Source organism: Phyllobates terribilis, unplaced genomic scaffold (genome assembly GCF_046119375.1).
Source record: "Phyllobates terribilis strain yellow unplaced genomic scaffold, ASM4611937v1 Scaffold_9__5_contigs__length_417890890, whole genome shotgun sequence".
NCBI classification, from domain to species: Eukaryota; Metazoa; Chordata; class Amphibia; order Anura; family Dendrobatidae; genus Phyllobates; species Phyllobates terribilis.
This window is the reverse complement of record NW_027362769.1, coordinates 284,361,439-284,382,581: the sequence shown is the minus strand read 5'-3', so window position 1 is coordinate 284,382,581 and position 21,143 is coordinate 284,361,439. Positions and strand designations below refer to the sequence as shown.

General features: G+C 46.6%; 1 protein-coding gene across 3 annotated transcripts in view; it reads right to left on the bottom strand.

Annotated features, from left to right (window-relative positions):
- Window positions 1-10,692: 10,692 nt before the first annotated feature.
- Window positions 10,693-21,143, bottom strand: part of PMS1 (PMS1 homolog 1, mismatch repair system component) — a 381,942-nt gene continuing 371,491 nt past the window's right edge. For 2 of the 3 annotated variants that reach the window (XM_073647847.1, XM_073647846.1), the window contains one exon: window positions 10,693-11,366. In XM_073647847.1, coding sequence (XP_073503948.1) covers window positions 11,199-11,366 — 168 coding nt within the window. In that variant the 3' untranslated portion in view covers window positions 10,693-11,198. The remainder of the gene's footprint in view (window positions 11,367-21,143) is intronic. The other variant, XM_073647845.1, reaches the window with a different exon arrangement.

Here is a 21,143-nt window from a genome sequence, read left to right as displayed (position 1 = left end):
TCTCCCATATATAAGGCACCTCCTCCGGATCCGTAACAGTTTGCTCGGGCCATGGAACCCGGTGGCTCCCAAGCCCCTTCGCTCTCTGACCTGTACCAGGAGGTTTCTCGTCAGAGATCCCAACAGGAAACCATCCTGAACTTCCAGCGGAATGTCAACTCCCTCCTGGACACGCTGTCTGTCCCACCAGTGTCCGCCCCGAGTCATGCGATTCCCGCTCCGGCAGCGCCGCTGCCCACCAATACCACCGCATCCAACCCAGGTCCCCGGCTTTCTGCACCTCCTCGTTTTGGAGGTGACCCCGTCTCATGTCGGGGCTTTCTGAACCAGTGCACACTGCACTTGGAACTTTTGGCACATCAGCTTCCCTCCGACCGGGCCAAGGTGGCGTTCATCATGTCTCACCTCACCGGAGAAGCACTGGCATGGCTAAATCCCCTGTGGGAGAGAGGGGATCCCCTGGTGTCCGATCTATCATCTTTCCTCGCTGCTTTCCGGAGAGTCTTCAATGAACCAGGACGAAAATCCTCTTCTGCCTCCTCTCTGCTACGTCTCCACCAAGGGAGTCTCACTGTGGGCCAATATGCCATACGGTTCCGTACCCTTGCTTCTGAGCTTGCCTGGGACAACGAGGCTCTGGTGTCCGTCTTCTGGGAGGGTCTGTCCGGTCGGATTAAGGACGAGTTAGCCGGTAGGGACATTCCTACCACCCTGGATGACCTGGTGTCACTAGTTACCCGGATTGACATCCGTTTCCAAGAACGCACCAAGGAGGTTGCCCGGGAGAGAAGATTTCCTCGTCTTGCTCCTGTTTTTCAGAAACTGGTTTCACAACCAGCAATTCCCCAGGCACGCTCGCCCGAACCTATGCAGACTGACCAGACCAAGATGGTCAAGTCTCGCCTAGAAACTCGCCGAACCGAGGGGAGCTGTTTCTACTGTGGTAGTAAGGAGCACCTGATCCGTTCCTGCCCGGTGAAGCTGGGAAACTCCAGAGTCTAGGACCACTTGGAGAGGTGGTCCTAGGCAAAAGTAAATCCTCTCCGTCCTTGACTTTATCCATCTCTATCTCCTGGGGAGAGAACCGCTACTTTGTAATTGCACACATGGATTCCGGAGCTGCTGGGAACCTCATTTCCCAGTCCCTGGTAGAGAAATATCACATTCCCACCAAACCTCTGGCTGAACCATTGGCAGTTGCCTCCATGGATGGAAGACTCCTTCCGGTGACCATCCTGCTCGTCACAGAACCTATAACCCTGCTGGTGGGAATGCTGCACTCTGAGAGGATCTCCTTCCATGTGCTTTCCGGTCTCTCTCACTCCCTATTGCTAGGTCTACCCTGGCTTCAGAGACATGAACCCGTGCTGAACTGGCAATCCGGTGAAGCTCTCCATTGGGGGCAGGATTGTCATAAGACCTGCCTGGTCCCGGTCCGCCCGGTTCGTCCGCCACCCACCCCGACTAATCTACCCGGTTTACCGGCACCATACTGGTCCTAAGCAGATGTCTTCGACAAAAAGGAAGCAGAGACACTGCCACCTCATAGGCCATATGATTGCCCGATCAACCTGGTACCCGGTGCCACTCCACAGCGTGGGCGTATTTACCCGTTGTCGTCGTCCGAAACCCGGGCCATGTCGGAATACATTAAGGAGAATCTGGCTAGGGGATTCATCCGGAAATCTACCTCCCCGGCTGGAGCCGGATTCTTCTTCGTCAAGAAGAAGGATGGTTCACTACGTCCCTGTATAGACTATAGAGGACTCAACCAAATCACGGTCAAAAACAAATACCCCCTGCCGCTCATCTCCGAGCTGTTTGACCGCCTTAAGGGCGCTAGGATCTTTTCCAAACTGGATCTATGTGGGGCGTATAACCTGGTCCGGATCCGTCAAGGAGACGAGTGGAAGACGGCATTTAATGCCCAGGACGGTCACTATGAATACCGTGTGATGCCCTTCGGTCTCTGCAATGCTCCCGCTGTCTTCCAAGAATTAGTCAATGACATCTTCCGTGACCTTCTATATTCCTTCGTGGTGGTGTACCTGGACGACATCTTGGTCTTCTCTCCGGACCTTCCCACACACCGGAGGGATGTTCGTCAGGTCCTGCTTAGGCTCAGGCAGAATCACCTCTATGCCAAATTTGAGAAGTGCTCTTCGAGCAGACCTCCCTTCCGTTCCTGGGCTATATTATCTCCCAGATAGGTCTACGAATGGACCCCCGTCCGGAGGGGTTGAAGGCGATTCAGCGATTCCTGGGCTTCGCCAACTACTACCGTCTCTTCATCCCGCACTTCTCTTCCCGGACTGCTCCCATCTCTGAGCTCACCCGTAAGGGAGAAAATCCAAAGGAATGGCCGCCCGAAGCTGAGGAGGCCTTCCTTTCCTTAAAGCAAGCCTTCTCCTCTGCCCCAGTGCTGCACCGTCCGGACTGCGACAAACAGTTCTTCCTGGAGGTTGATGCTTCCTCCTCCGGAGCGGTGCTCACCCAAAAATCTTCATCCGGGAGAATGGTAACCTGCGGCTTCTTCTCCAAACTCTTCTCCTCGTCTGAGAGCAACTACTCCACAGGAGACCGAGAACTACTAGCCATCAAATTGGCGCTGGAGGAGTGGCGCTACCTGATTGAAGGAGCTCTATACCCGGTGATCATCTATACTGATCACAAAAACCTAGTATATCTCCAGAATGCCCAAAGACTCAATCCGCGTCAGGCCCGGTGGTCTTTGTTCTTCGCTCGCTTCGACTTTATCCTACATTACCGCCCGGCGGACAAGAATGTTAAAGCTGACGCCTTGTCCCGATCCTTCCTGTCCTTCGATCTTGAGGAGGAGCCTATGCACATCATCGACCCCTCCAAAGTGATGAGTATGGCCCCCTTGGCTCTGACTCGTCTCCCACCCGGTAAGACGTTTGTAGCAGTTCCAGATCGGGAGAGGATTCTTCACTGGGGTCATTCATCTAAACTAGCCGGCCACGCCGGTCAGAAGAAGACCTTCCTGCTCACTACCCGGCATTACTGGTGGCCTACCCTGCGCAAGGATGTGGTAGACTTCGTCTCGGCCTGTTCGTCTTGTGCCCGCAACAAAGTTCCCAGACATCTTCCAGCCGGTCACCTCTTGCCCCTTCCCGTACCTGCTGCCCCGTGGCAGCACACTGCTATGGACTTTATTACAGATCTCCCTGTTTCTGCCGGTTGTACAGTCATTTGGGTGGTCGCCGACTGCTTTTCTAAAATGGCCCACTTCATCCCCCTGCCTGGTCTCCCGTCTGCATCGGAACTGGCTAAGGATTTCATCCTTTACATCTTCTGTCTCCATGGCCTACCCCTCCACATTTTGTCAGATAGAGGAGTTCAGTTCACCTCACGCTTCTGGAGAGCTACGTGTAAGCTGCTGGATGTCACCCTGGATTTCTCCTCCGCTTACCATCCACAGTCCAATGGCAAAGTGAAGCATATCAACCAGATCCTTACCAGCTACTTCCGGCACTTTGTTAACGCTTACCATACCGATTGGGTGGAGCTCCTACCATGGACCGAGTTCTCCTACAACAACCATGAGAGCGAATCGACTTCCAAGTCCCCGTTCTTTTTAGTCTATGGTCAACATCCCCGGATTCCGTTTCCCGTCTCCGCTTCTGTAGACAACCCTGCCGCAGAGTCTCTGGTCAGCGAATTTTCCACCATTTGGGAGAATACTAGGTCCGCACTTCTTCAGTCCTCCGAGCGGATGAAGAGATATGCTGACAAGAGACGTCTGGATCCGCCTCAATTCCGTCCGGGAGACAAGGTTTGGCTCTCCTCCAAACATGTTCGGCTCAAAATACCCTCCTATAAGTTGGGTCCTCGGTTCATCGGTCCATTTGAAGTCCTCAAACAAATCAACCCAGTGGCATACAAGTTAAAACTCCCAGCCACCTTAGGGATTCCCTACTCCTTCCACGTATCTCTCCTCAAACCAGTTGTGTTTAATTCTTTTTCCAACAATCCAGGTACTCCCCCTGCTCCGGTTTCCGCTGAGGACGTTTTTGAGGTAGAGAACATTCTGGCCACCAAGAGGGTAAGAGGAAAAAACTTTTTTTCTGGTGGATTGGAAGGGGTTTGGCACAGAGGAGAGAACTTGGGAACCCAGGGAGAACATTCATGCCCCGCTTCTCCTTAATAAATGTCTTTCTGGCCTAAAAAAGAGGGGGCGTAAAGGGGGGGGTACTGTAGCATCGGCATCTCTGCCCCCTGCCAGGCAGAGACGCCGTCCCTCTCACTGCCGCGCTCCCCGCCCAGCGTTCTCCAGTGCTCCTCTTCCTGCTGCCGGCGCGCGCAGCTTCCCGGGCACTGTGCTTAGGGCGCGCGTGCTCCCTCTTAAAGGGGCCGTGCGCGCCGCCCTAAGGAGTCCCCGGCCAATTGCCGGAGGTCCTCGCATATATAAGGCACCTCCTCCAAAATGGAGGTGCCCAAGCAATAGTTGATGCACAGTGTACTTACCTCTGCTTCAGCCCTCAGGTCCCGCTGCTAGTCTGTCTAACAGTCCAGTCCGCCAGCCTGACTACTCTCCAGCCCGACAGTCTGTCTTCGGTCCAGTCCGCCAGTCTGTCTATGGGTTTGCCCGCCGGCTTACCTGGAAGCACCTGCCCGCTATCTGCCGTGCCTACCTGGAGGCTCCTGCTTGCTATCTGCCGTGCTTACCTGGAGGCTCCTGCTGTCACTTGCTGTGACCACCTGTCACCCTACCTGGAGGCTTCCGCCCGTCACTTGCCGTGACCACCTGACAGCCTACCTAGAGGCTCCTGCCTGTCACTTGCCGTGACCACCTGTCAGTCTACCTGGAGGCTCCTGCCCGTCACTTGCCGTGACCACCTGACAGCCTACCTAGAGGCTCCTGCCTGTCACCTGCCGTGACCACCTGACAGCCTACCTTGAGGCTCCCGCCTGTCCGCCTGCCATGTCTGCCAGTCCATTCACCTGGATCTCTGGTCTGCCTGCCTGCTGTGCCCATCTGCAATACCAGTCAGTCCCTGCCATCTTTCCCGGGGGAGTCACCTGCTCCCTTACAAGGTCGTCCCCAGAGTAGCACCTGGTCCCTCTGCTCGGATCCTCCCTGGTCACGGAGTCGTTAGCCGCCGTACGACCTAGGTCGCTCCGAGTTGATACCTAGTTACGCCCCTCTGGGTCCCTCCTTGCACCGCAGCACAGAGGTTCCACCATCCGGATCCGTAACAATCACTAACCTAATATTTAGTTGTATACCCACATCTATGTTGCATAGAGTCAACCAACTTCTGGCACCTGTCAACTGTTATTCTAGCCCAGGATGCTTTGACTACATCCCATAATTTTTTGGCATTTGTTGGTTTTGCCTCAGAAACAGCATTTTTGATGTCACCCCACAAGTGTTCTATCGGATTAAGGTTTGGGGATTGGGCTGGCCACTCCATAACCTCAATTTTGTTGGACTGGAACCAAGATTTTGCCATTTACTGGTGTGTTTAGGGTTGTTGTCTTGTTGAAACACCCATTTCAAGGGCATATCCTCTTCAGCGTAAGGCAACATGACCTCTTCAAGTATTTTAATATATGCAAACTGGTCCATGATCTCTGGTATGCGGTAAATAGATCCGACACCATAGTAAGAGAAACATGTCCATATCATGATGCTTGCACCACCATGCTTCACTGTCTTCAGAGTGTACTGTGGTTTAATATAGAGTTTGGGGTCGTCTGATGAACTGTCTGCGGCCCTTGGACCCAAAAAGAACAATTTTACTTTCATCAGTTCCCAAAATGTTTCTCCATTTCTCTTTAGGCCAGATGATGTATTCCTTTGCAAATTGTCTCCGTTTCAGTACATGTCTTTTTTTTAAATTTTTTTATTTTTAACAGTGGGACTTTGTGGGGACTTCTTGCTAAGAGATTAGCTTCACACAGGCGTCTTCTAACTGTCTTAGTACTCACAGGTAACTTGAGACTGTCTTTGATCATCCTGGAGGTGATCATTGGCTGAGCCTTTGCCATTCTGGCTACTCTTCGATCCATTTGAATGGTAGTCTTCCGTTTTCTTCCACGTCTCTCTGGTTTTGCTTTCCATTTTAAAGCACTGCAGATCATTTTAGCTGAACAGCCTGTCATTGTCTGTACTCCTTTATAAGTTTTACCCTCTCCAATCAACTTTTTAATCAAAGTACGCTGTTCTTCCGAACAATGTCTCGATAGACTGATATTTCTCAGGCTTTCAAGAAGAAATGCATGTACAACATTTGCTCGCTTCACACTTAAATAAGGGCCACCTGATTCACACCTGTTTCTTCACAGAATGACTGACCTCACAAATTGAACTCCACACTGCTATTATTTTGAACACACCCCTTTCAATTAATTATTCAAATACACAGATTCAAAAACATGCAGATCATGAATGCGTAGTCTGTTGGTTTTCTTAGAATCTACTGAACCAACTGGTAAATTGTTTGACATGTGGTAATATAATTTATACCAAAAACAGTGATTAATCTGGTTAGCCATATTGAACTGCTATTATGTTAAACACTATCGCAATCATACAAACCTAAACTAAACATGTCACTTAGGCTGAGTTCACACGATGCGTATTTAATGCGTTTCCGCGGCGTTTTTGCAGTTGCGGAAACGCATTAAAAACGCATGGTAGGAGGGCAGCAATGTTCCCCAATTGAAATCCGCATGTGCTGTGCCCATGATGCGGATTTTTCCGCAGCGTAAACGCTGCGCTCAAAAATCCGCACCATGTCATTTAATTTTGCGTAAACGCGGCGTTTTTGCCGCCATTGACTTGCATTAGAACGCTCCAATTCCGCAAGACCGCATCTGTACTTGCGTAATTGGTGCGTTCTAATGTGCAGATGGTACCCGGGTGTGGAGGAGAGGAGAGTCTCATCCACACCCAGGTACCATTAAAAAATCTGTAAAACAAGAATAAAATAAAAAATATATATATACTTACCATCTGTCGGCCCGCGCACCGCTCCTGCTTGGTTCCCGGCACTTGCAGTGAGTTGAAGGACCTGCGCTGACGTCAGAGTCATGTGACTGGTCACGTGACGCTGACGTCGGCAGGTCTTTCAATTCAAAGTTGCCGGCGAGGGAGAACGGATTGAGCAGGACAGCGCGGGCCATCGGAGGTAAGTATATACACTCTCTCGGGTCACACTATATAAATCCATGCTGTTTGCATGGATTTATATAGTGTGACCTAGTTGTCAAGCACTTTCCAGGTGATGCTAAAATCGCCTGGAAAGCGCTTGTCAATCCACATGCGGAAACGCATGTGAATCCGCATGTATTCCGCAGGAAAAACGCATGCACAATCTGCATGCGTTTTTTCTGCCAGGGAGATGCAGAAATTTTCTGCTTCATTTCTGCATCGTGTGCACATACCCTTATACTGCACAGTGAACATCATTAAAAGAAACCCTGTAGAATTGTGATTTCTTACCATTTCACTCCAAATATACATTTTTCCCATTATATATTATTTACAGTACATTAAATGTAGCACAGAATGGAGCCACTAAAAAAATACTATTTGCTCAGAAATAAAAGTCGTTATTTGGCTATGTTGACTGAAAATTTTGACAGCTGTGTAGCTATGTTCTTAAAGGTAATGGTTCAGTTATGGTAAAAAGTAATGGTTTAAATTGCAATGTGCTTGAAAAAAAGCAAGCAACTTTGCAATTTAGTGCTTATTAAAACCCTTAAAAAATAGAGGTATTCCTAATTCTATACCTAACTGCTCAGAATGTCCGGTCTCCTAGGCAAGGAGTGCGCACTTGAAAGTGCCGCTCTAAAGTTGGCTGGATCACACCTTCAGTCCCCCTACACTTCTCCCATGCTGCAGATACAAAGCTGCCTCTGCTTGCAGCATCGGAGAGAACACAGTTCAGACCATTGGCTTGGTTATGCCTCTGGTTTAAACTGTCTATCTTCAGCAGCATCCTACCTCTCGGTAAGCATAAAAAGTGGTGCGCAAAAGAGGTATAGGAGTGGTGTGCTCCTGTAGACAAAAGATGAGCACACCCTTTAAAGCACAAAATAGCTTCATTGTAAAGGTGTAAAAACAGATCTGTCACTAGTAGAGTTAGTGTGAATTGATTCACAATACCCGGTCCATCAATCATGAAAGTAATCGCTGGACGGGAGCCAGAGAAGCGCCTCATTACCTGATGACATCTGCTGCTCTTCTTTTCATTAGCCAACCTGGCACAATGTCATCATTGTGGTGATGCACATGTCACGTCATGGCTGGCCAGCTAATCAAAAGAGTAGCTGAAGTTAGGCAAGAGGTTGTTCTCACTGATCCCGTTCTACAAACATAAGATTACTGTCCTGGCCGATGGACCAAGTCATGCAAATTGATTTTCACTTGTCATCAGATTTCACAATACAAACTGCATACATTGTTATATCTATAGAGCTGATTGGAGGATCAGAAGCAGAACAGGTACAGGAAGTGCCAAGAAGAGGTGAGTATAAGATATGTTTTGTTTTAACCCTCTCCCAATCTCTATAAACAAACAAAATCATGGTCAGCCATCTTTCATCTTTCAAAAAAGAAATATTAAACGATGACAAATTTTTGTTGGAGATAAGAGAGCTCTGTACTCGGCTATCTCAAGTACTCAAATAGACAATAAAGGGAGCAGTAGTAAGCAGGCCTGGCCATTGTTCTATTCAAATTGGGAACTTAGAGCTCTATTTTCTTGATCAGTGGGGGTCCTTACGGTAGGATCACCAGCGATCAGCAAGTTATCACTTATCCTGTAAGTGATATAGTACTAAGTTGGGATAACCCTTTCAAATTAATTATTTTTTGCAATAACTTTCAGATAGGATTTTCTTCCAGACTGTATAGGTATGTGTAAAAATACATATATTGTAACTCTGAAAGCAACTACATCGGGTACATCCTTGGCAACATAAACTATTGAATATATTTGTGGAGGACCTGTTACCTGTCACAGATTTTTAATTGAGGCTCAGGGGGTGGCAAGTTAAGTCTCTACCATTTTGCCAGAAATAATCAAAACTTGGTAATTTGGATTTTTTTTTTTAATATCATTGGGGCACATAATAGAATCTATAATATAACCGAAGATGCGTCCCTCTGTCTGAAGCCTTTATAGACTGCGCAAGCGCGACACGCCTGCGCAGTCTGGCTCCAGATAGAAGAACACATGGAGCCGTTACAGTTAAGAGGAGTGTGTATGGAACCGGAGATCCATGCGTAGGCACTGAATGCGTACCGCAATCTCCGGCGCCATACTTACACGCTTACCTGACCGGGAGGAGCGTTGCCGCGGCGCCTCTCTTCTCGCCGGAGACCGGGGCAGGAGTGAGGCGTCGGATCGGCACATGCGCATAGCGCTATCCGGCACCATTTTACTGAAGACACATTTGCAGTGTGTCTTCAGCAAAATGGCGCCGTACAGCTCTGTATTGGCACGCGCGTACTCTGGCGCCGCACTCCTACCCCGCCCTCCAGCAGAACGGGACACAGCGCTGAAGCACAGGGAAGAAAGGTGAGTATGTGTTTATTTTTTTGTATGTGTGCAGCGTGATAGGGATGAGCGGTGCCATACATACCAGGATTGGGGGGTGAGGGGACCATGCATACCGGGATTGGGGGGTGAGGGGTGCCATACATACCAGGATAGGGATGAGGGGGTACCATGCATACTAGTTTAGGGATGAGGGGGTACCATGCATACCAGAATAGGGATGAGGGGTACCATGCATACCAGGATAAGGGATGGGGTGCCATGTATACCAGGATTGGGCGATGAGGAGTGCCATGCAGGATGGGGTACAGCACATAACAGGATGGGGGAACAGGATTGGGGAGCAAAAATACCAGGATGGGGGCAGCACAAATACCAGAATGGGGGCAGCACAAATACCAGGATGGGGGCAGCACAAATACTAGGATGGGGGCAGCACAAATACAAGGATGGGGGCAGCAGATAGCGGGAGGGGGGCAGCACATAGCAGGATGGGGGAAGCACAAATACCAGGATGGGGGCAGCCCAAATACCAGGATGGGGGCAGCACAAATACCAGGATGGGGGAAGCACAAATACCAGGATGGGGGCAGCACAAATAACAGGATGGGGGCAGCAGATAGCAGGAGTTGGGCAGCACAAATACCAGGATGGGGGCAGCACAAATACCAGGATGGGGGCAGCAGATAGCAGGAAGGGGGCAGAACATAGCAGGAGGGGGTCAGCACATAGCAGGGTGGGGGAAGCACAAATACCAACATGGGGGAAGCACAAATACCAGGATGCGGGAAGCACAAATACCAGGATGGGGGCAGCACAAATACTAGGATGGGGGCAGCACAAATACCAGGATGAGGGCAGCAGGTAGCAGGAGGGGGGAAGCACAAATACCAGGATGGGGGCAGCACAAATACCAGGATGGGGGCAGTACATAGCAGGAGGAGGGCAGCACATACCAGCATGGGAGACCATATACCAATAAAAATGCTCGCCACCCGGGCGTAGAACGGGTTCAATAGCTAGTATAACTATAATGCTATAATTATTTCAAAATAGAACTCCACACTCATTAGTTGCTCTAGACAAATTTTATTTCATGAAACCAGATAAAACAATTTAAGAAAAACATTCTATATTTAAATAAAAAAGAGGTTTCATTTGTGAAACCATTTGCCTTAAGGAGTTAACCCATAAATGATTGTTATATCAAAAGACCTGAAAGACCATTATAAGCTGGTTTAAAGTAACGTTGCAATGTTTCTAATTTACGGAAATACAATTTTTTTTATTTTTTTTGTCTCCATGTGTCCCCCTTAGTACTGCTCTTAATCTGTGGTGCTGGTTACTTCCTATCAGCTGACACTATATTCTTTTTTTACCTTCCTTGCAGTAGTAACCTTCTTAGGCACACTGATACACTTCTGTGGAGACTCTGATCCTTCACTGATTACTATGAAGAGCGTTAGATATGAAGAGAGCGATGGAGAATGCTGATCCCACAGCATTCAGACAATTAGGAGGAGACTCAAGATTTTAAGTGGCACTATATTGTAAAGTAAATTTCATAACTCTTTCTAAGTGGACTCATCTGGTCTGGTTTTATTAAGTAACTTTTACACGCTGGAAATATCCATGGAAAAAAGTCTCAATATTAAAAAAAAAAAGTTAGCCATTTGATTCAGGAATGTCTAAGAGGTGATGAAAAAAAGGCCGACCATGGATGCATCCTGTTTGGTCACTGTTGAGCTGTTTTTTCATACGATGCATAGTGTCCTGGATATCAACTGTAGACAGGTTTAAGGGCAGTTGTCGAGCTAATCTTACAGCTTCCCCCTAAAAAGTAAAAAACAACAATATTCAAAACATTATGTAATATTTTAAAGTTTTAAAAAGTTTAAAGATCTTAATACCAGGTGTTTACATTTGTAAAATCTATTATACTGATCAAAAATGCTGCTGATATCTTAGTGATAGTATGAATGTCTTGTGTTTGGCTAATGTCGGTGTTGGCTTTTACAAGACAGACTGCACTGTGCATGGCTGATATCTTAGTAATAGGATACATGATCTGTGTGTGATAGGATCATTATACATTGGTATGTGTGGATGAAGCATATGAGGCAAACAGACAGTGATGATTGATATTTGATGGTTTAACAGATTCTCAATAAGGATGATCAACGAGGGCAGATCAGTGGGATTTATTTGGGCTTTAAGAGTGGATTAATTTTTTTTTTTTAAATGCAACCCTTTTACCCCCAAAGATGGTAATGACCAGTCTAATTTTTACAACTCTGACAGATTCGGAGACTATTTTTTCGTGACATATTGCACGTCATGATAGTGGCAAAATGTATTAGATATGAAAAAAATTGGAAATTTGGTGAAAATTTAGCAATTTTAAAAATTTGAATTTTCAAACCCTTAAATCAGAGAGATATAGAACACAAAATAGTTAATAAATAATATTTCCAATGTCTACTTTACATCAGAACAATTTTGGAACCAAAATGTTTTTTGTTAGGAAGTTATAAGGCTTAAAAGTTGACCAGCGATTTCTCATTTTTCCAACAAAATTTCCAAAACCATTTTTTTTAGGGACCATATCACATTTGAAGTGACTTTGAAATACCCAAAAGTGACACCATTCTAAAAACGGCACCCCTCAAGGTGCACAAAACCACATTCAAGAAGTTTATTCAGGTGCGTCACAGAAATTTTTGGAATGTTGAAGAAAACAATTAAAATTTAACTTTTTTTCACAAAAATGTTACTTTAGACCCAATTTTTTTTATTTTCGCAATGGTAAAAGGAAAAAATGGACCCCAAAATTTGTTGTGCAATTTCTCTTGAGCACGCCAATACCCCATATGTGGGAGAAAACCACTGTTTGGGCACACGGCAGGGCTTGGTAGGGAAGGAGTGCCATTTGACTTTTTGAATGTAAAATTTGCTTGAATAATTAGAGGACGCCATGTCACGTTTGGGGAGACCCTGATGAGCCTAAACAGTGGAAACCCCCCACAAGTGACACCATTTTAGAAACTAGACCCCTCTGGGAACTTATCTAGATGTGTGGTGAGCACCTTGAACTCCCAAGTGCTTCACAGAAGTTTATAACATTGTGCCGTAAAAATAAAATTTTCACATTTTTCCCACAAAAATGTTTTTCAGCCCCCAATTTTGCATTTTCATAAGGGTAACAGGAGAAATTGCACCATGCAATTTGTTGTGCAATTTCTCCTGAGTAAGCTGATACATCATATGTGGGAGAAAACCACTGTTTGGGCACACGGCAGGGTTCGGAAGGGAGGGAATGACATCGGGTCACTATGGCTACAATTGGGACCCCGTGCTCACAGGATTGGGGATGTCACAGTCTACCCCGGAAACAGGCAGAGTAGGGAGAGCTGCTGCTAAGTCAGGGATAGATTTGCTTGTTTATAGTTAGTATAGGTATTCCACAACATATATATATCCATCTGAACTAACAGTCCTTCTGAGGACTAATCCAGCTGCATATATTCAGTGGTGATAGCAGGAGTTAGGCAGGCAAGCAGGCAGTGTATGTGGCAGACTGCAGTGCATATAGTGCAAGACTGTCTATTGCATGTTCTGACTGATCCTGTAATTACAGATATTTGTAGACATAGCTCCAGGTATCAGGGGCCAGGGCTAATTTTTTTTAAAATCTTAATCCTGATTATTTGCTTAAAACGCAATCCAGAGTACACAATTTTTCTGCTCCATTTGCTTGTTAACACTGCAGAATACAGCCAGATCTTTTCTATATTACAGCGATAAAAATCCAGAAATTTGTAGTGAACGTGGAAAATATTGGCCTCCATTTCCATTTTGTTGGTGTGTCAGCAAAGTTATTCACACAAGGTTGCTGTGAAGAATAGTATTAGTAAACTACAGGCCTGCAATTTAAAACCATGGTTCTCCATCAGACGTATCATATATAACTGCGTTCCAAAATCAGCCATTTCTGGGCTACATTTCCATTTTGTTGCAGTGTGTAAGCAAAGCTATTCACACGAGGTCACTGTGAAGAATAGTAACCTACAGGCCCGCTATTTAAAACCGTGCTTTTCCGTCAGACGTATCACATATAACTGCATTTCAAATCCAGCCATTTGTACTGAACGTGGAAAATATTGTCCTCCATTTAAAATGGGCAAGGTGTGTGGCAAAGGACGGGGAAGTGGACGTGATGGTGGATGCAGAGGCTGAGGCCGTGGGCAAGCTGAAATTGTGCCACAACAAACACCCACATCTTGTCGCTCGACCTTCCTGTCCCAATTACTAGAGACTGCAGAACACCACTATTGAACACAGAGCAGTGTCAAAATGTTGGTTGGATAGCAGATAATGCTTCCAGTCACTTTACCACCACCACCACTCTGTCTTCCACACGGTCAAGTCTCAGTAGCAGTCAGTCTGGACCACATATTCCTCACCCTGATCCTCCTTCCTCCCACCATGCCGAGTGCCTGGAGACAACTGATCCCACACTTGGACACACAGAAGAGCTGTTCACTTTTCCATTTGTAGTTTCGGGCCTCGCGCCAGGCCAGCTTCAAGCGAGTCAAGAGAACGCATGTAGCAGTGCCAAAATATTTGAGCAGCCATGGTCATACGAAGGCGACGGTGGGAAAGTGCAATGACTGTCGCCAGAGGTGGATGATGATGAGACACAATTGCCAGAAAGTCAGGATGAGGACCTGGCTGCGGAAGTGGAAGAGGAGGTGGTGGATGATATAGTAACTGACTCAACCTGGCAGGGGTGCATGCAAAGCAAGGGCAGCAGCACACAGGGGGAGGGAGGCGTAGCACCACAACAGGTAGGAAGAAGCAGTGTGGTGGCCGCAGACACAAGGCAGGAAAGCGTTTCCTGTAACGCCAACACGACGGAATTTGCCAGTACAACTGTTAGGTCTTCCAGAGTCTGGTTGCTTTTTAAAGACTCTGTCGATAACCCCAAAAAGGCCATTGGCACTACCTGCCTGGCCAGCATCACAGGGTAGCAAAGCTAGCAGCCTGACCACCACCAGTATGTCAAGCACATGGCAGCAAAGCACCCGACTAAGTGGGCCGAACCCCAGGGTCCAGAAACTGTCTGCAGATGACACCACTGCTTGTGCTTGTTTCGCTGCTGTGCATGCACGCCAATCCCCTGTCCATGGCACATGTGAAGATGCCTCCCGCCCTGCACGTGTCGTTGCACACTCTCAACTAGCACCATCAGCAAGCATATCCATGTCCTTGTCCTAGCGCAGCGTTCAGTTGTCCCTATCCCAGTCCTTGGAACGCAAGCGCAAATACGCAGCCAATGCCCCACAGACCACACTACTAAATTCACACATTTCGCAAATGCTTGCGCTCGAAATGTTGCCTTTTAGGCTTGTGGAGACGGAAGCTTTCCGCAACCTGATGGCTGCGGCCATCCCTTGGTCCCCAGCCACCACTATTTCTGCTGGTGTGCCATCCCTGCATTACACGAGCACGTGTCCCATAACATTAGCCGTGCCCTCAACAAACGCAGTTACAGGGAAAGTCCACCTAACCAGGGACATGTGGAGAAGTGCTTGTGGGCAGGGATGGTATGTTTCGCTGATGGAACACTGGGTTAATATAGTGGAAGCCGGGACCCAGTCGGACCTTGGGACGGAACACGTCCTCCCGACGCCGAGGATTGCGGGCCCTGGGTCAATCAGGGTTGCACCCACATTCTACAGCTCCTGCACCTCCTACTCCTCCTCTTCAGCCTCCATCTACAAAATGACCATATCAGTCACAAGCTGAAAGCACTGCAGCACTGCCTCGGCCAATCAGCAATAGGCTGTGCTGAAGCTAATATGATTAGGTGACAAAGCGCACAATGCTGAAGAGTTGTGGACAGCTCTGAAAGAGCAGGCAGATCTGTGGCTGATACTGCTGACCCTACAGCTAGGCATGGTTGTGTGTGACAATAGCCGGAACCTGGTGGCGGCTCTGAAGCGAGGCGAGCTCACACATGTACCATGCCTGGCCAATGTGCTTAACCTCGTGGTTCAGCGCTTTCTCAAAACCTACCCAAATCTGCCGGATCTGCTTGTCAAAGTACGCCGCGTGTGTCCCATTTTAGAAAGTCAGCTACAGCTTCCGCCACCCCTTACCGTGCTTCAGCAGCGTTTGCAGCTTCCAGCTCATCGACTGATGTGGATGTTCCCACGCATTGGAACTTTACATTGCAGATGTTGGGAAGGATTTGTGAGCTAAAGAGGGCAGTTGTTGACTACCAGCATCAACTAGGCTGTCAGTATTCACTTCAGTCTCCACACATTAGATCTCTGGAGTGGATATGGATGTCAGACATCTGTACCATCCTTCAAAACTTTGAGGACTCCACCAAGATGGTGAGTGGCGATGACGCCATAATTACCGTCACCATCCCACTTCTCTGTCTTCTGGAACGCTCTTGTTATGTTCTGCAAGTTAGGACTAAGGAATAGGAAGGAAAAGCTGTCCCTGCACGGAGACTCAGCTTAACCCTACGCTGGGGTGGGTGCCCTATTCCTTGTGAATAGACCCACCGAAACTCCTGCACTGAACTCAAATGAAGACCTGAAGGAAGGGGAAAGGGGTCCCTAAAAGATCTAAGGACTGGGAGCAAAAACAGGAAATCTCCTAACAGAAAAGTTAGTTGCAGAAACAAAGATAAAAGGGAACAAAACTGGTGGAACAAGAAGTCCCAGGATATCAATTGTCCAAAGCAAAAAGAACTTAACAAGGCAACTTAGCCAGAGCACAAGTGTAACAAAACTGATGTCCAGCGGGGAATGGGAGACAGGTGCTGAGTAATAAAGAGTGAAGAGATCACGTGACCAAGACACCCAGCACTAGAGGAAAAGACTAGAAGCCAGCAAACCACAACAAGATGGCCGATAGATAAACAACATATATTCTAACAGCTCTCTGCACATAATTAAAGAGGATGAATTGCAGGCAGAGCACGATGAGATGGAGCAAGGAACCATACAGGGTGATTCCACACAGCCCAGCCTTATCTCATCCAAATGTGGATTGGGTGACAATGAGGAAGAGGAGAAAGAGGAACAGGAGCTAGTTTCCTGCGCTATAGACGGTACTACTTGCACAACTGTCATACCGTCTGTTCAGTGTGGATGGCCTGAGGACAGGGAGGAGGAGGAGGAGGATGATGGCATGGTCAGTCGTCCTCTTGGTGAGAACACGGAAGTCTTGCCTGTTCGCAGTCTGGCACACATGGCTGACTTTATGTTAAGCTGCCTTCCCGTGACCCTCGCATTGTTCAAATTTTGGGTGACAATCATTACTGGTTGGTGACACTTCTAGACCCATGCTACTATGAGAACTTTCTGTCTCTTATTCCCGTGCCGGATAGGCCTAATAAAATGGGGCAGTACCAGAAGGTCCTTGTTGCAGAATTCTTAAAAAAATTCCCATCTGAAAACGCTGGCGGCAAAGGTCAAACTTCATTAGACAACCAAAGAGTAAAGGCGAGAGAGACACAAATCCAATCCAGCAGAGCAGGGGAACACTGTCAGAGTTTGGGTACAGTTTTCTCAGACCCTCCCATCGCACAGGCCCTGAGGCGCGGGGTATTCTCACAAGGAGGGAAAAGTTTAGTAAGATGCGGAGGGAGTACCTTGCCGACCGTACCAACGTCCTCCGTGATTCCTCTGTGCCTTATAATTATTGGGTATGCAAGCTGGACACGAGTCATGAACTGGCTCTCTATGCTTTGGAGGTCCTGGTCGGCCCGGCCACTAGCGTTTTGTCAGAGCGGGTTTTTAGTGCCGCTGATGGAATTAAAACCGATCGGCGCATCCGCCTGACAACTGAAAATGCTGACAGGCTGACTCTTATAAAAATGAACAAGGGCTGGATTTGGCCAGACTTCTCAACACTACCGAATGATACCAGCATAACAATCTCAAATACAGTGTCTTTTTTTGGGAGGTCTAACTCTATTCCCATGCACCTCTGTCTTCACACCTAGACATGGGTATACACTTCCTGATTTTGTCAATTTGCTCTTGTCCTCCTCCTTCCCCTCACCCTCCACCACCATATCTACGTCTCTTGCAAAGGGCATTGGAGTTTCTCTAAATTTTTGGAAACCGTTGCATTTACTGCATAGGCAAACAGTATGGGAGACCCACTTCCTAATAATGAGAACATTGTTTTCAGGAGGCCCTCCGACCTCTATGTCTCTTGCAAGGGGCATTAGAATTCCACCAAATTTTTGGCAGGCGTTGCATTCACTGCATACGCAAGAACAGTATGGGAGACCTGCTCCTTTCTAAAGGGAACATGTCATTACTGTGGCCCAGCTATATGTGTCTTTAAATTGTTATTGAGGTTTTTTCTAAATTTTGGCAGCCGTTGGACTCACTGCATACCCTATAACTGAATAGCAGACCCGCTCCTTTCTAGGAACATGTCGTTACTGTGGCCCACCTCTATGTGTCTTTAAATTGTTATTGGGGGGTTTTCCTAAAATTTTGGCAGCCATTGGACTCACTGCATACCCTATAACTGTATAGCAGACCCGCTCCTTTCTAATGGGAACATGTCGTTACTGTGGCCCAGCTTTATGGGTCTTTAAATTGGTATTGGGGTTTTTCCCAAATTTTGGCAGCCCTTGCAGGCACTGCATACCTTATAACTGCATAGCAGACCCGCTCCTTTCTAATGGGAACATGTCATTACTGTGACCCAGCTCTATGTGTCTTTAAACTGTGATTGGGGTTTTTCCCAAATTTTGGAAGCCCTTGCAGTCACTGCATGGGCATTATCACTATAGGAGACCCACTCCTTTATAATGGGAAAACATTTTTTACTGAGGCCCTCCACTATGTCTCTTCAAAGAGGAATTGGGGTGCGTCCAAATTTTTGGCAGCCCTTTCAGTCACTGCATAAGCAATAACAGTATAGGAGACTCACTGTTTAATAAGGGGAAAAACAAAGCATAGACGACTGCTGGCCCTTTAAGAATAGTAAGGGCCACCTGATGGCCCTATAAAAAATAATCTTTGTTACTTTCAGAGTCCCTCCTTCATAAATGAAACAGGATGTGTCTGATCAGGTCTCACCCACCACATGGCAAGATAAGGTAGTAAAATGTTAAAATTACATTTCCCGGTGAATGTATTTTTCACAATTAAAAGCAATGCAAAAGTGCAAAAACACATCAAAAACACTATGTTTGAACATAGCCCAAGGTGTTGTGGAGGATTTTTGTTTTTGGTTATTTATTTTGCCTTATATACAAGTCATTACCCTAGAAAGGATGTTCCATAACATTTTTCCCAGGAAAATCCATTATGGTTTCGTTTTTGTATGTTTTATTGTGAGTCCATAAAAGTGGCTTAATACTCTGACAACATTGTTGACACCAGTGAACTGGGAGTCAGCGATGCTTCCAGGGATCTTCCCCATGCTGGTCCCATGTAATTTGAGCACGGTTCCCATCGATTTGGGCAATTTTTAGGCCCTCTGCAGACCACCGGGGGCGGTGGGGGCGCCAGAAAAATGCTCGCGTTTCCCATTGACTTACATTGGGCTCGTTACTCGGACCGAGCACTCGAGCATTCTAATTTTCTCGACCCGAGTGCTTGCTCATCACTAGTGTTGTCTAATAAAATCGCAATTTTCAACACATCGATTCCTGGATCTCCTTTTTCATCATATGGTGTCTTCGACATTGGAATTAAAAATCCATCCTCCATAGTTTTTCCTCCCAAGTCCTGGAATTGACTGATAACCTGAATTTTTAAGAACATTTGTGGAGTCCACATTATGCAATACACAGACATGGACAAGTGGACAAGAATTTGTCTGAATAATAGTTTTCTATGTGATGATCGTGGCTTGGAATTAATTGTGAAATGGGGTAAAACGTGTTTTACTGATAAAAATATTTTTATTACTTGTCTCATAAAAATTACTGTCTACTGGGGCCCACAAAACAGAAAGTATAAATATGAATTATTTGGAAAAAAAAGACCATACCACACCAGTTGGTGTTATTTATGGTAATTTAAGAATGGGAAGATGTGTGGTAGGTCTCAAAACAGGGGGAGACACAAAGGCATGGTTGTGATGGGCACATGGGGCAATAATAGCGGGGAATGTTTCGTCTACTGCGCTCCCTACACACCTGGCATTTTTTTTCGGGATGGTTTTGAGTGGGAGTGGCGTGGATAAGGCAAATAAAAAGGCGCCATGTAAGTCTCCGGACACCCTCAGGCTCAAAGGCTGCCTTCTGTGCTGTTGAGTCAAATAGGAGACACTTGACAATTTTCTCCTGGAACTGGAGAAAAATGAGTACTCCTTGTAGAGGACAAAGCTGTTATCTGTTTCTTTGTTTTTGTAGAGGACAAAGCAGATGGTAGCTGTTTTTATACCAGATCCTGTTTTTTCGCTTCACCAGATATGGCCAACACCTCCAATAAATTTATTATAATTGTAAAAATATTCAAATAGCACAAATATTTTATGGCTAGGGACATGCTAATATACAGTAGTGTTGAGCCACCCCCGTAGTGTTCGGGTTCGGTTCGGTTCGTCGAACACCGGGATGTTCGAGGAACTGTTCGTCGAACTGTTCGTCGAACACCTTAGAACACCGTCGAACACCGTTAAAACCAATGGCAGGCAAACAAAAACACATAGAAACACATAGAAAACACCTTCAAAGGTGTCCAAAAGCTGACAAACTGCTCAGAAGACGCTTTCTTTAAAAAAGCCGGCCGGCAATTCAGCAGCGGCATACACCGGTACCCGACAATTTAGACATGAAGGAATAGAGCATCACACATAGATTAGATAGATAGAAACATGTCAGTCACATATATATGAAGTACAGTGATAGTGTTGCTTACTGTACTTGTCATTTAGTGTAAAGGATTTATTAAAAAATATAATAGTGTTTTCGTGCACCGTCTCTTTAAAAAAGCCGGCCGGCAATTCAGCAGCGGTACCCGACAATTTATAACAGACAGAATAGAGCTTCACACATAGATTAGATAGATAGAAACATGTCAGTCACATATATATGAAGTACTGTGACAGTGTTGCTTACTGTACTTGTCATTTACTGCAAAGGATTTATTAAAAAAAATAATAGTGTTTTCATGCACCGTCTCTTTAAAAAAGCCGGCCGGCAATTCAGCATCTGTACCCGACAATTTATAACAGACAGAATAGAGCTTCAAACATAGATTAGATAGATAGAAACATGTCAGTCACATATATATGAAGTACAGTGACAGTGTTGGTTACTGTACTTGTCATTTAGTATTAAAATAAAGGATTTATTATTAAAAAAAATTGGCGTGGGGTTCCCCGTAATTTTAGTCTCTAGCGGAGGTTAAGCAGACAGCTGGGGCAGATGGGAAGGGGGTAATACCCACGGAGCTTCCCAGGCTACTAATATCAGCCACCAGCTGAATACCTAGCCTTTACTAGCTATTAAAATGGAGGACCCCCCCCAAAAAAATGACGTGGGGTCCCCCCTAATTTAATAGCTAGCAAAGGCTAGGCAGACAGCTGGGGGCTGATATTAATAGCCCAGGAAGG